At 26.4% G+C, this 12,297-nt stretch overlaps 2 protein-coding genes across 18 annotated transcripts in view; one reads left to right on the forward strand and one right to left on the reverse strand.

Moving 5' to 3' along the window:
- The window catches only part of LOC126900861 (paired mesoderm homeobox protein 2-like), a 29,177-nt gene that overhangs the window by 8,815 nt on the left and 8,065 nt on the right, over positions 1–12,297 (reverse strand). The window lies entirely within an intron of this gene.
- LOC126900860 (uncharacterized) lies at positions 4,761–7,489 on the forward strand. 4 transcript variants are annotated; one of them, XR_007702928.1, is made up of 3 exons: positions 4,761–6,153; positions 6,236–6,369; positions 6,571–6,944. XR_007702928.1 is itself a non-coding variant. In XM_050676838.1 (3 exons), exons 1-3 carry the CDS (start codon positions 4,788–4,790, stop codon positions 7,413–7,415), a joined length of 1,629 nt encoding a protein of 542 aa, XP_050532795.1. In that variant the 5' UTR covers positions 4,761–4,787; the 3' UTR covers positions 7,416–7,489. The 4 variants fall into 4 exon arrangements, 3 of the variants coding, with proteins under 3 accessions (XP_050532795.1, XP_050532797.1, XP_050532796.1); XM_050676838.1 differs by lacking the exon at positions 6,236–6,369 and adding an exon at positions 7,385–7,489 and having other exon boundaries at positions 6,571–6,802; XM_050676840.1 differs by having other exon boundaries at positions 6,236–6,278.

The following is a 12,297-nucleotide window of genomic DNA, read 5'->3' on the forward strand; positions in this document are numbered from 1 at the left end:
TTTTTTTTTTTGTGTCTGTTACCACTTTTTCTCAGCTCTCACCGAATCGATTTCTTTCAATGATACGTCAAAAGATCACAAATCGTATCTAGTTGAAGAAATTATCTTCAAAAGTTGAAAAAAATTCCCTCGTTCCCCGTAAATTGGAGAAACCTCCAAAAAAAATTACAAATTTAAAAATCACTAATTTTCGAATTTTTTAAAATTTTTTTTTACTTAAAATTGCTATAACTTTTTTAAAAATAACCGAATCAATACAATTTTTTTTTATATAGATGCATGATATCATTACCTTTCATTTGGTATATTTTTTTGTTATATTTGATCCTTTAACTGTCCAAAGGGGGGGATTTAAAATGACAACATTGAACACTTTTATATATATCTTAAATTAAAGCTAATGTAATATACTTTATAATGGTAAAAAAAAATTTCGGACTTTATTTTATCTTCATGGTGAAAACAGACATTAAACTTAATAAAAAAAATACGATTTTTGTAAAAAAATTCTTTTTTATATTTTTAACTTTATAATGCTATAACTTCTCGAAAGATGTATGGATCAATATAATTCTTTTTTTTGTAGATGCATGATGTCTTTACCTATCATTTGGTATATTTTTTTTATAAATCTGACTTTTTACCTGCCTACAGGGGGGGATTCAAAATGACAACTTTTTCACAAAAAATTGACTTTTTCAACTTAAATTTTGAAAGTGTTCCGGAAAGTCTGACACTTTTATATATATCTTAAATTAAAGCTAATGTAATATACTTTATAATGTAAAAAAAAAATTTCGGACTTTATTTTGTCTTCACGGTGAAAATGGCTACCAAATGCTATTATTGTGTGAAAATTCTCAATTTTATTTTTTACATTTTTAACTTTATAATGCTATAACTTATTGAAAAGTGTATTGATCAATATAATTTTTTTATGGGAAATACTATTTTTTAATAATCCCTTTTTCATTCGACATACTTTGTCTTAATCAGGATATTAATAAGGAACTAGCAGTTTATGAAGCTTTTGGAATAATCCACCAATTTTTTAAAATTAAACACTATCTAAAGATTTGCATCGAAGCGTTTTTTTTTGATAGTGATTTTAATCATTGTCAGATATCATTATACTTGATCTAACTATGCCACGTCACTACTGTGCCGCGACCCCCCTGTGCTGGGTTTTTTTTTTGTTATATCTGATCCTTTAACTATCCACAGGATGGGATTTAAAATGACAACTTTTTTACAAAAAATTAACTTTTTCAACTTAACTTTTGAAAATGTTCCGGAAGGTCTGACACTTATATATATATCTTAAATTAAAGCTAATGTAATGTACTTTATTGTGAAAAAAAAAAATTTCGGAATTTATTTTTTTTTAAATTAAACACTATCTAAAGATTTGCATCGAAGCATTTTTTTTTATAGTGATTTTAATCACTGTCAGATATCATTATACAACTATGCAACGTCCCCACTATGTCGCGACCCCACTGTGCTAGGTTTTTTTCTTTTAATTATTATTTTATGTGTAATTATTTATAATATAAAAAATTAGAAGTGATAGAAAAAATCTACTTGCAGATTTGAAAACAACGCGAAACTTTGATTTAGAAAAGTATATTTTTGCTCCTGATGAACGTTCCTTGTAGTCCAGTGCATTTTTTTATAGTAACAAACAGTTTTTATTGAAAATTATTGTATCAAGCCCTTTAAATTTTTATACACGTAAAAGTAAAGCAAAATATAACTTCTTTATTATTTTTATAATTTCTCCGTTTAAATTACAATATTAAATATCAATTTCATACTAAATTTAATAATTATAATTAGTATTTATTCATATATTATATTTTAAAATCAAAGAACTACTAATCAGGATATAATTAAAGAAATAAGAGTTGATGTTGCTTTTGGAATAATCCACCAATTGCCTAATTAAAAAAAAAAAAAAAAAATTGGTTGGGAATTTTTTCTGCTATTCTCCAAAATTACTCCTTCGTTGACTAGAATGAATCATTAAATAGAAAATTTTATGAGAATTAAAACAATGTTAATTTTAAGATTAATATGCAGTCAGGAAATTTTATATTTACTATTTACAGTATATTTATCAGAAAAACTCATTATTTTTTTGCATTTTTATCGTAATAGAACACTTAAATAGAAATCATAATATCATTTCTAAGTATTTTTTAGTATTTAAAAAGATTCTACAATTGAAATATCCAGAACTGAATTAATTTTAATTATTTACTTTAACTAAAAAAGAAAAAAGTTATTATTTTGAATCCCTCTTGTGGGTAGGTAAAGGGTTAGATTTATAAAAAAAAACCAAATGATAGATAAAGACATGCATCTAAATAAAAAAAAATATAATTATTATTAAGTTATAACAGTTAACAAAGTTATAAGTTTTATACATTGTACTACAAAGAACTTTATCAGAAACAAAAATATACTATTCTAAATCAACTTTTCAAATGTGCAATTAGACTATTTCTATCACTTTTAAGTTTTAATATTATTAAAAAATAGTATTTACATATAAAAAAAAAAAAACCAGCACAGTGAGGCAGCGGCATAGTGGCATAGTTGGGTCCAGTATAGATGATATCTAACAGTGAATAACATCACTATCATAAAATACGGTTCGATGCAAATCTGTAGATAGTGTTTAATTTATAAAAAAAAAATTTGTTAAAATAGCATATTTTTGAATACGGTAGCCATTTGCGCATAGAAGATAGATCGTCGAGACAAATTTTTTTTTTTATTTTATAGTACATGAAATAAGCTTTAATTTGATATATGTTTAAAGGACGCAGTATTTCCGGAACATTTTCAAAAATTAAGTTGAAAAAGTTATTTTTTGTAAAAAAGTTACTATTTTAAATCCTCCCAGTGAGCAGAATAAGTGTTAGATTTTCAAAAAAAATTATATCAAATGAAAGGGAAATATCTAAGGTTTCAATACAAAAAAATATTATTTTTATTTGTTCATTTTTGAAAAAGCTATGGCAGTTTTAATTACAAAAAACATCCCGATAAAAGGTGATTTTTATCGCAAACATTACATTTTTTTTCAATTTTCGACAGCCATAGAAGAAAAGATGTCGGGACAAATTTTTTTTTTTCATTTGATAGTATATAACATTATATATATAATGTTATATATAACATTATAAATATAACATAACCTTTGATTTAATATATGTTTAAAGGACGCAGTATTTTCGGAACATTTTCAAAAATTAAGTTGAAAAAGTTAGTTTTTGTAAAAAAGTTGCTATTTTAAATCCCCCCTGTGAGCAGAATAAGTGTTAGATTTTCAAAAAAAAATGATATCAAATGAAAGAAAATTACCTAAGGTTTCAATATAAAGAAATATTATTTTGATTAGTTAATATTTGAAAAAGTTATGGCAGTTTTAAGTACAAAAAACATCGTTATAAAAGGTGATTTTTATCGCAAATATTACATTTTTTTTATAATTTCGACAGCCATTTGCACATAGAAGATAAGGTGTCGGGACAAATTTTTTTTTTTCATTTTATAGTACATAAAATAAGCTTTAATTTGATATATGTTTAAAGGACGCAGTATTTTCGGAACATTTTCAAAAATTAAGTTGAAAAAGTTAGTTTTTGTAAAAAAGTTGCAATTTTAAATCCCCCCCCATGAGCAGGCTAAGTTTAGATTTTCAAAAAANTAAAAAAGTTACTATTTTAAATCCCCCCAGTGAGCAGAATAAGTGTTAGATTTTCAAAAAAAATTATATCAAATGAAAGGGAAATATCTAAGGTTTCAATACAAAAAAATATTATTTTTATTTGTTGATTTTTGAAAAAGTTATGGAAGTTTTAAGAAAAAAAAGTGAAAAAAATGACAAAATTTATCGATTTTTAAATTTGTAATTTTTTTGGATATTTCCCCATTTTCGGGAAACGAGGGAATTTTTTTCAATTTTAAGGATAATGTCTCCAACTAGATACAATTTGTGATCTTTTGACGTATTTTTGAAAGAAATCGGTCCAGTAAGAGCTGAGAAAAAAAAACACATCATAATAAAATTAATACCTTCTCAGCTTCGCATTGAAGCTAAAATCAAAATCGATAATAATTTGAAAACAATTAATTTTAAAAATTATATAATATATAATTAAAAGTATTACTAATCTGGGTATAATTAATGAAATAAAAGTTGATGTTGCTTTTGTAATTACCCATAAATTTCTCAGAATTAAACACTATCTACAGATTTTCATCGAAGCGTTTCTTATGATAGTGATTTTAATCACTGTCAGATTTAATCTATACTGGACCCAACTATGCAACATCCCCACTATGCCGCGAATCCACTGTGCTGGGTTTTTTTTTAAGATGTCCACGTCGTAAAAAAATAACTGTTAACTGTTTAATATTAAATAGATTATATTTAATTATCTATATAGTTTTAAGTGTCATTATTCATAAAAAATTTTAGTATTTGAGAGATCTAAAAATATCGTTTTTAGTATTATAAAATAACTTATTTTAATCTATATAACCTATTAGTATATAGATATCATATATACGTCAATAATTAAGTAAATAAGTTGAATGAAGAACACGTACATTTAAATAAAAATTGATTTTTTTTCCACCAATGACTAATTTATCAAATATGCTACGGCAATGTTTATAAAAATAATACACAAAATACTATTTACAACTAGTGTATCAATTTTTTCAAATTAAATTATTAGCAAAACATCTATACATATAATATAAATTGAAAAATGAAATATTTTTTACTTTTCATGTTAATGGTGACCTTAAAAGTTAGCTTATGTCATTATGCGCAATATAAAAAGTGCTCCCATTCTCGTTATTTTCTAAATTTTTTTAATCATAATGAAAAATTTTTGTTAAAATTCGAAAAAAATAAAGAATATTTAACAATAGAAAATCTAATGAACTATGGAAAGGCACTTCAAACTCACAATAAAGTAATTATTATGTTTTTGGATGACTTGATGAACAGTTCTAAAAAGTTTTCTTTTCCTTTGATTACGGTAAATATGTACTTAAATAACGTTTCTGGTCATTTAAATATGATTGCTCAAAATGATGATGATGAAAAAAATAATGCTAATAATTTATTAGAAGGCTATAAGATGATACATTTCGCAGTTAAAGAACAACTGACAGATTACATATATAAACATTGTAAAAACATTCCATTCGTTGAAAAAACTGTTAGTTTCAATCCTCCAATTGGTAAAAACGAATATACTACTACGAATCTAATGACTATAAATAATGAATTCAAGGATAAAATATTGACCAAATTTGAGTTAACATCAGAAAGGAATTCATACGAGTGTATTCATCCAGAAAATATTTTGTTGTACGATATAATGACCCAACAGATTCTCACCAATAAAAATAATATTATAAAAATAGATAATAATCAACACATAATATTAAATCTACTTCGATTCACTCCACTTAACTTTAAATGCTCTAATGGTACTCGTTTAACTATACAAGATGTATTTGAGTATATAAAATATGATTTTAATTCCAGGGATGTTTTAATGTATATGAAATTGGTAATTGGGGCTACGTTTCGACCAATAGCTATTCTTATTCGCAACTTTTTAACTCTAATTCAAGTCGCATCTTCAGATAATTCAGATTGTGTAAAATATTGGTTAAAACCGAATTTTATTGGCATGGGTCAAAAAATAGAACAATATGTATTAACATTCATTTCTATCGGCATGTTAATTTTGAAAAAGTCATTTATGATAAATGACGTCTTATATGGATTTAATAAAGCCTTAAACAGTTATATTTATCAAACAAAGTTATCCGAAATTGATATCAAATATAATAATGAATTAATTAAATTACTTTCGAAATTCTTCATCAATAATAGATTATACTTCACAAGTGATATAGCTCTAACAAATAAAAATATAACTCAAAATAATGCTGATAAGATTAAAAATGAATTTGAAAATATCATTAAAAAAGTTGATATCTATATAAACGATTTGAATAAATGGAAAAAATCTTTGGAGTTTATTGTAAGAACTTTTAAGATTAAATCTTTTAATGTTTCAACTTTTAAGGATTTTATTAATTTTAAAGTTTTAGGTAAGTGAAATGCAGTTCTATTTCAATAGTTTTAATTATTTGTATACAATATATTCTGCTATGTATTTAACAAAAATTCTAGGATTCGTTGCATTGTCGTCGGTCTTACAATAAAGATAAATAAAGTAATCCAACAATATGATAACTAACAAAAAAAAAAAAAAGTACCATAATGGCGATGTTGCATAGTTGGACTAGTATAAATATTATCTGATAGTAATTAAAATCACTATCATAAGAAACGCATCAATGCAATTCTTTTGATAGCGCAAATAAAAGTATAAAAAATCTAATTAAGCAATATAATGTAATCTAACTATAAAGAAAAATTTTCTTTCGAAATCGCTATCATTTGGTTGACTAAAGCAAATATTTGTAATTTATGCACTTTTAAAATCGTCATTTTATTTCTTTTAGATCGCATTTGTAATACTGAATCACATTCTGAAATATACAATGTTAGTAAGAATGATAAAAATAATATTGAAATAGGATATTATGAAGATGTAAATAATGTAGAAGATGATGTTACAAATTTTAACTTAAAGGATCTAAAAGATGAATATAACAATATCGATACAATTGATTCCTTAGAATGTCATACGAATTATAAACCTCTTTATATGATCGATTATTGGCCATACAATGAGTAAAATGAAATTTGTTTGAAATTGTTATTATAATAAATACTAAACATAATCGATACTTATTTACAAAGCTTTTATTTTTTTTTCAATTTTAGCAATACAAGGTGAATATTTTAATACGATAATCACTTTGTTTGTTTTAAAACCGTAATTATATTAAATAAATTATTGTTCTTCTTTATTAGTTTCATATATTCTCATTTATACCCGATTAATTGTTTTTAGCTTCGATGCGAAGTTGAGAAGTTATTGGTTTTACTATGATGTGTTTTTTTTTTGTGTCTGTTACCACTTTTTCTCAGCTCTCACCTAAGCGATTTCTTTCATTGATACCTCAAAAGATCACAAATCGTATCTAATCGAAGACATGGACCTCAAAAATTGAATAAATTTGACTCGTTCCCCGTAAATGGGGGAAATCTCCAAAAAAATTACAAATTTAAAAAACCGCTAATTTTCAATATTTCTTCAATTTTTTTTTACTTAAATCTGTCATAACTTAAAAATGAATAAATCAATATATATATATATTTTTTATATATGTTTAATGTTTTTAATTATCATTTGGTATATTTTTTTTATAGATCTGACCCTTTACCTGCCCACAAGGAGTGATTCAAAATTACAACTTTTTCACAAAAAATTTACTTTTTCAACTTAAATTTTGAAAGTATTCTCGAAAGTCTGACACTTTTATATACATCTTAAATTAAAGCTAATGTAATATACTTTATTATGAAAAAAAAATTTCGGACTTTATTTTGTCTTCACTGTGAAAATGGCTACCGAATGCTATTTTTGTGTCAAAATTCTTAATTTTAACACGCTTATATTAGTTTCACATGTATATTTGTTGTTTGTTGTAAGTTTGTAACTCCACGCGGCACGTGTTATTATGTCGCGTATCCCGTCCTGTATGACCTTGAGACTAGACTATCGTAACGCATTCACCCCACCCCACTTACCACTCACTATCCACAATATTTTCCTGTATATTTTTATTTTTGGTTTTCGTACCCGTATACGCGTGCGTGTCATTAATTATATATATATATATATATATATAACAAATTATTATTGTAATTGAACGGCCCGCGTCGTTTCATTATACACAATGCCCCACGACTCGTGCCACCTTTATCAGCCGTCGCCCTATTATGAGTATTTGACTGACCAACACCTCGCGTTTGTCCAGTCGCAAAGTCCAGCAAGCGCCGCACGCCCGACGACATCCCGCCGCTATGATATCGTAGTCTTCTTCCTTCGTCTACGATTCTATCCGCACTCGCGCACCGTCGCTATCAACGCTGTTAACCTGTTGACGTCCGAGGAACACGCCGGACAACGCGTCATCGACGACAGCGAATGTGCCGCGATATTATGCGAAGATCAAATATTCCTACCGCCACCGCTAATTTAAATATATATATTCATATGTTAATATTCATTTATATATTCCTACAGCCGACGCCGCTGCCGCCGTATATGCCTCGTGTATAATGTTCCCCCCGCCACGCCCGCCCACAAAACACGGCTCACCTCGTGCGTGATACGTTTACGTACTTAAGTCGCTTTACATGTATATATATATTCTAATTACCATTAAAACTTATATATTAATACGCTTTATTCTCATTAATAGATATGTAGTGTATTCATTCCGATTACGGGGGATGATTTTCGTATCGTCATTTTTCGTCACTACCTCCACGTTGCGCACCTGCTGTTTTTCTTGGATGTGGTAGCCATTTTTTAGACTCCCTCACCGGAATCGAACCCTGATTTCCCGTTACCCGTTACAACCATGATATTGATATTAACTATTATCATAACATGAAAGTAAAAAGTGAAAAATAAATATAGTTTAAAAAAACTAAAAAACACGCTTTTAAAGCACATCGAACTATAAAGTTAAAAATAATTTTTTAAAAAATTTTATTGTTAAAATATTTATTTACATTTTAGCTTCGATATGAAGCATTTAGTTTCACCTGTATGTTTGTTTGTAACTCTCCACGCGCCACTTGTTATTATTCTCGCGTATACCGTCGTCTATGGCCTTGAGACTAGATTGTCGAAACGCATTCAACTCACCCCGCTCACCAAATACCGACCACAATATTTTCCTGTATAATTTTAATTTTGGATTTTGTACCCGTTCACACATGCGTGTCATCAATTATATATTTATATATATGAAAAGTGAATGTGTCAAACGTTCTATGTGCCAAAAAAATATTTGTTCAGAAAACACAAAAAACATCACAAATTAAAAATTTTCTTATAATTTTGTATAAAAATATATGTTATGCTATATTTACACTATATTAATAGCCTCGTAAATTTCTATTATTTTATTTTGTCATTTCATATTAGTATAAATTAAACATTTGCTAATGACAGTTCCAAGTGCCAAGTATTATAATATTAAAGTTCCAAGTTTCAAATAATGTGATAATATTATCGTTCCAAGTACCAATATTTTATTATAGATAACAGAAAATCATTCTTTATTTTATTAAGACTTCATATATATTTTTATAAAATATGTAAAAAAATCAACACTTTTTTTGAGTATCACAAATTGAAAAATAAATTAACAAACCTAATAATAATTTAAAAAAAAATCTAGATTAAACATAATTAGAACATAGCAACATCATAATAAATAGCAAAAAAAATGAATTCATGACGTTATATTTTTATAGAAATTTCTGTGCTTATCAGGTAAAAAAGGAATCATGGCCAACAAATCTTTTTTCTTCTCTGACGACAATGTGGGTTTCGGTATAGGTATAAATGTCTGATTTTTAAGTTGGTCTATAGTAGCATTTCTTTTAAAAACGTTAAAATCTTTCCAAAGTTCTTCATCTGAAAATGTTTTTTTATAATAGATTTTTTTGGGAGTTAAAAATGAAACTTTAATCATCGAACATTGGAAACTTGGTTAAAAAAATTGTTAGCAATGTCTTTAAATGAAAAAAAGTTGTTTTCGTCCATCGGAATAACTCGAAATGGATTTATCAACTTCGCTGCTCTAACCATTTCTTGTAAATCAGAAGGAGTGAAATTTTGAAAAACTACGTTTCTTTTCGATAATAGCGAAATCACGATCACAAGCCAAGAGAGAGTGGCCACTTATCAAAAATTTTTGTATAATCTCATCAAATATCCTCATATTTATTAAATATAACATCAAAACTACTAACGTTTTATTTTTATTTTGGCCAGCACAGTTGTCTGACCATATAATTAGTTTTTTGCGATTTATCGTATTTTCGTTTTTGTTAATAACTTGAAAAAGACAAGAAGCGATTTCTGAGCTTCCACGAGAAGCAATACTTTCATCCCACATATACATAAAGGCTGTATTGCTGTCACCGAGATGTATTCCAAAGTTATAACAACTAAGTTGACGCTTTCCTGAATTGTATTATTGCTTTTCCTGGTCGCATACGATTTTCCACTAATTCTTTTTTTACCACTTCGTAAAATATGTATACTTTCAGTATCCATAATAACACAATTAAACAAATGAAAAAGAAAACTTAACGAATACAACAACACCAGTATTAGTTATTTTGAAATATAACGGACTATATTATAATATTGTAATCGTCAAACTATTATATCCGCCCAAGGCACTTAGAACGTACATGTAACAAAGGGCATGTCTCACAGAACAAATACAATCTATGAACGCAATTTTGTACAAGTAAAAAATTTAATTGACACCTGAAACACATACAAGATTGTGACCTTTGGCTCATAAAACATTAATCAGAAATAAAACAATTTTTCAATTTTTTGGCACATAGAACGTTTGACACATTCACTCTTCAGATATTTATGTATTTTATATTCAGGTTGTAAAATACCTCTTCAAAACTTATTAGATCACACAATTAATAGAATTTTTCGAATAGAAACAATAAACAAGGTTGAAAAAAATAGAAAATCTATTGAAATGATTTCTAAATGGGGCTGTGACGGTAGTAGTGGTCAAGCCCAATATAGGCAAAATTTTAATAGTAATGTGTGTAAAACAGACCAAACAGTATTTATGTTCTCTATTGTCCCTTTTGAACTTTGATGTTATAGTGATAATAGTGGTAATAGTTATGACATTATTTAGAAAAATCTCACTCCATCGTCAACAAGATTTTGCCGACCTATAAAATATATGTTCATGAAGATACTATTGAAAATACAAAATTAGAAGTTGAAGATATAGAACAACAAATAAGGGAATTAAGTAATACGCATGTATTATTTGACGAAGAACAGCTTGAAGTTAAAAACACTCTTATATTTTCTATGGTCGATGGAAAGGTAAAATTAATGCTCATTTTATTTATAATTTAATAAGTTTCTTTTTAACTTGCATGAATTAAATTATTTATTTTAAAAAATAATGTCTATTTTTAATAGTTGTAAAAATATATAGATATGAAACTTACAATTCCCAGAGTAAATTATTTCACTACTTTATACTTTTAACGTTAAGTTAATTATCTTAACATAAATGACGGATCGGGGGGTTTTACTTGACAATCGTATAATATCAATTCCAAACAGTAACTTTATTATACATATAGATTATATTATATACATATAGATCATATATATTAGGGTGGTCTTTAGTTATACTAGACAAAAAAAAAGTTAAATTATTTTCAATGTCTCACCCTCTCATATTGTTCAATTTGATGAGAAAGTAATTTGGGTAAAATTTTATCATAATAAATCACCCCCTTCACGTGCCTGTAAAGGGTTACAAATTGACAAAAAGGGTAGTTTTTTATTTTTTTTTAATTAACTTCAAACCTAATGACTGTAGTGTAAAAACGTATACCAACTTAATTATTGTTCATTAAATCTTGCATAAAAAATAATATAATAAAATTTTCCGTAAGTTCATTATTACCCGAAAAAAATTAATAAAACTGTAAAAAAAAATTTTTCTCCCAAAATAAATTTTTTTATGGTTATTTAATTATTTAGAACAAATTATTAGAGATACGATAAAATGTTTCATATGAAAGTTGTACGAAATTTAATTTCCTTAAAAAAATAATTTTAATTTAAGTGTATTGGCCATTATGATAAAACAAGTTGTCAAAAATCTCCAAATAAAATAGGACGATAACTTGTTATCGAAATCTATTTATACCAATATGCTAGATGTGAAGTGGGAAATTACTTTTATGGCTTATACTATTGATTACATCACAGTTGTCAGTTACATTTCAATTATATACACTATTTTTTAAATTTTATACTTGTATTTATGTATGCTTAATTAATTTCTTCCATTCTTAATAATGGCTACAAAACTTAGAATAAATATTTATTTAGTGGGGAATGAATCAAATCAAATAACTGGTGGTAAATTGCCATCTAATAGACAAGTATTTTTAGTTTTCTTTTATAATTTACGTGTTGTGAAATTAAATATGCGTCAAAGTGCACATTTGGCTATAAAAGAAACAATAAT

This window comes from Daktulosphaira vitifoliae, unplaced genomic scaffold, assembly GCF_025091365.1.
Source record: "Daktulosphaira vitifoliae isolate Bord-2020 unplaced genomic scaffold, ASM2509136v1 Scaffold_3, whole genome shotgun sequence".
In the NCBI taxonomy this organism is placed as follows: Eukaryota; Metazoa; Arthropoda; class Insecta; order Hemiptera; family Phylloxeridae; genus Daktulosphaira; species Daktulosphaira vitifoliae.

Excerpts from the sequence above, each read along its gene's own strand:
- LOC126900860 (XM_050676838.1), top strand. The coding sequence starts at position 4,788 with ATGAAATATTTTTTACTTTTCATGTTAATGGTGACCTTAAAAGTTAGC. Across the intron at positions 6,154-6,570 it reads TATTAATTTTAAAGTTTTAG|ATCGCATTTGTAATACTGAA; the intron begins GTAAGTGAAATG and ends TATTTCTTTTAG. Across the intron at positions 6,803-7,384 it reads GATTATTGGCCATACAATGA|ATCTGACCCTTTACCTGCCC; the intron begins GTAAAATGAAAT and ends TTTTTTTTATAG.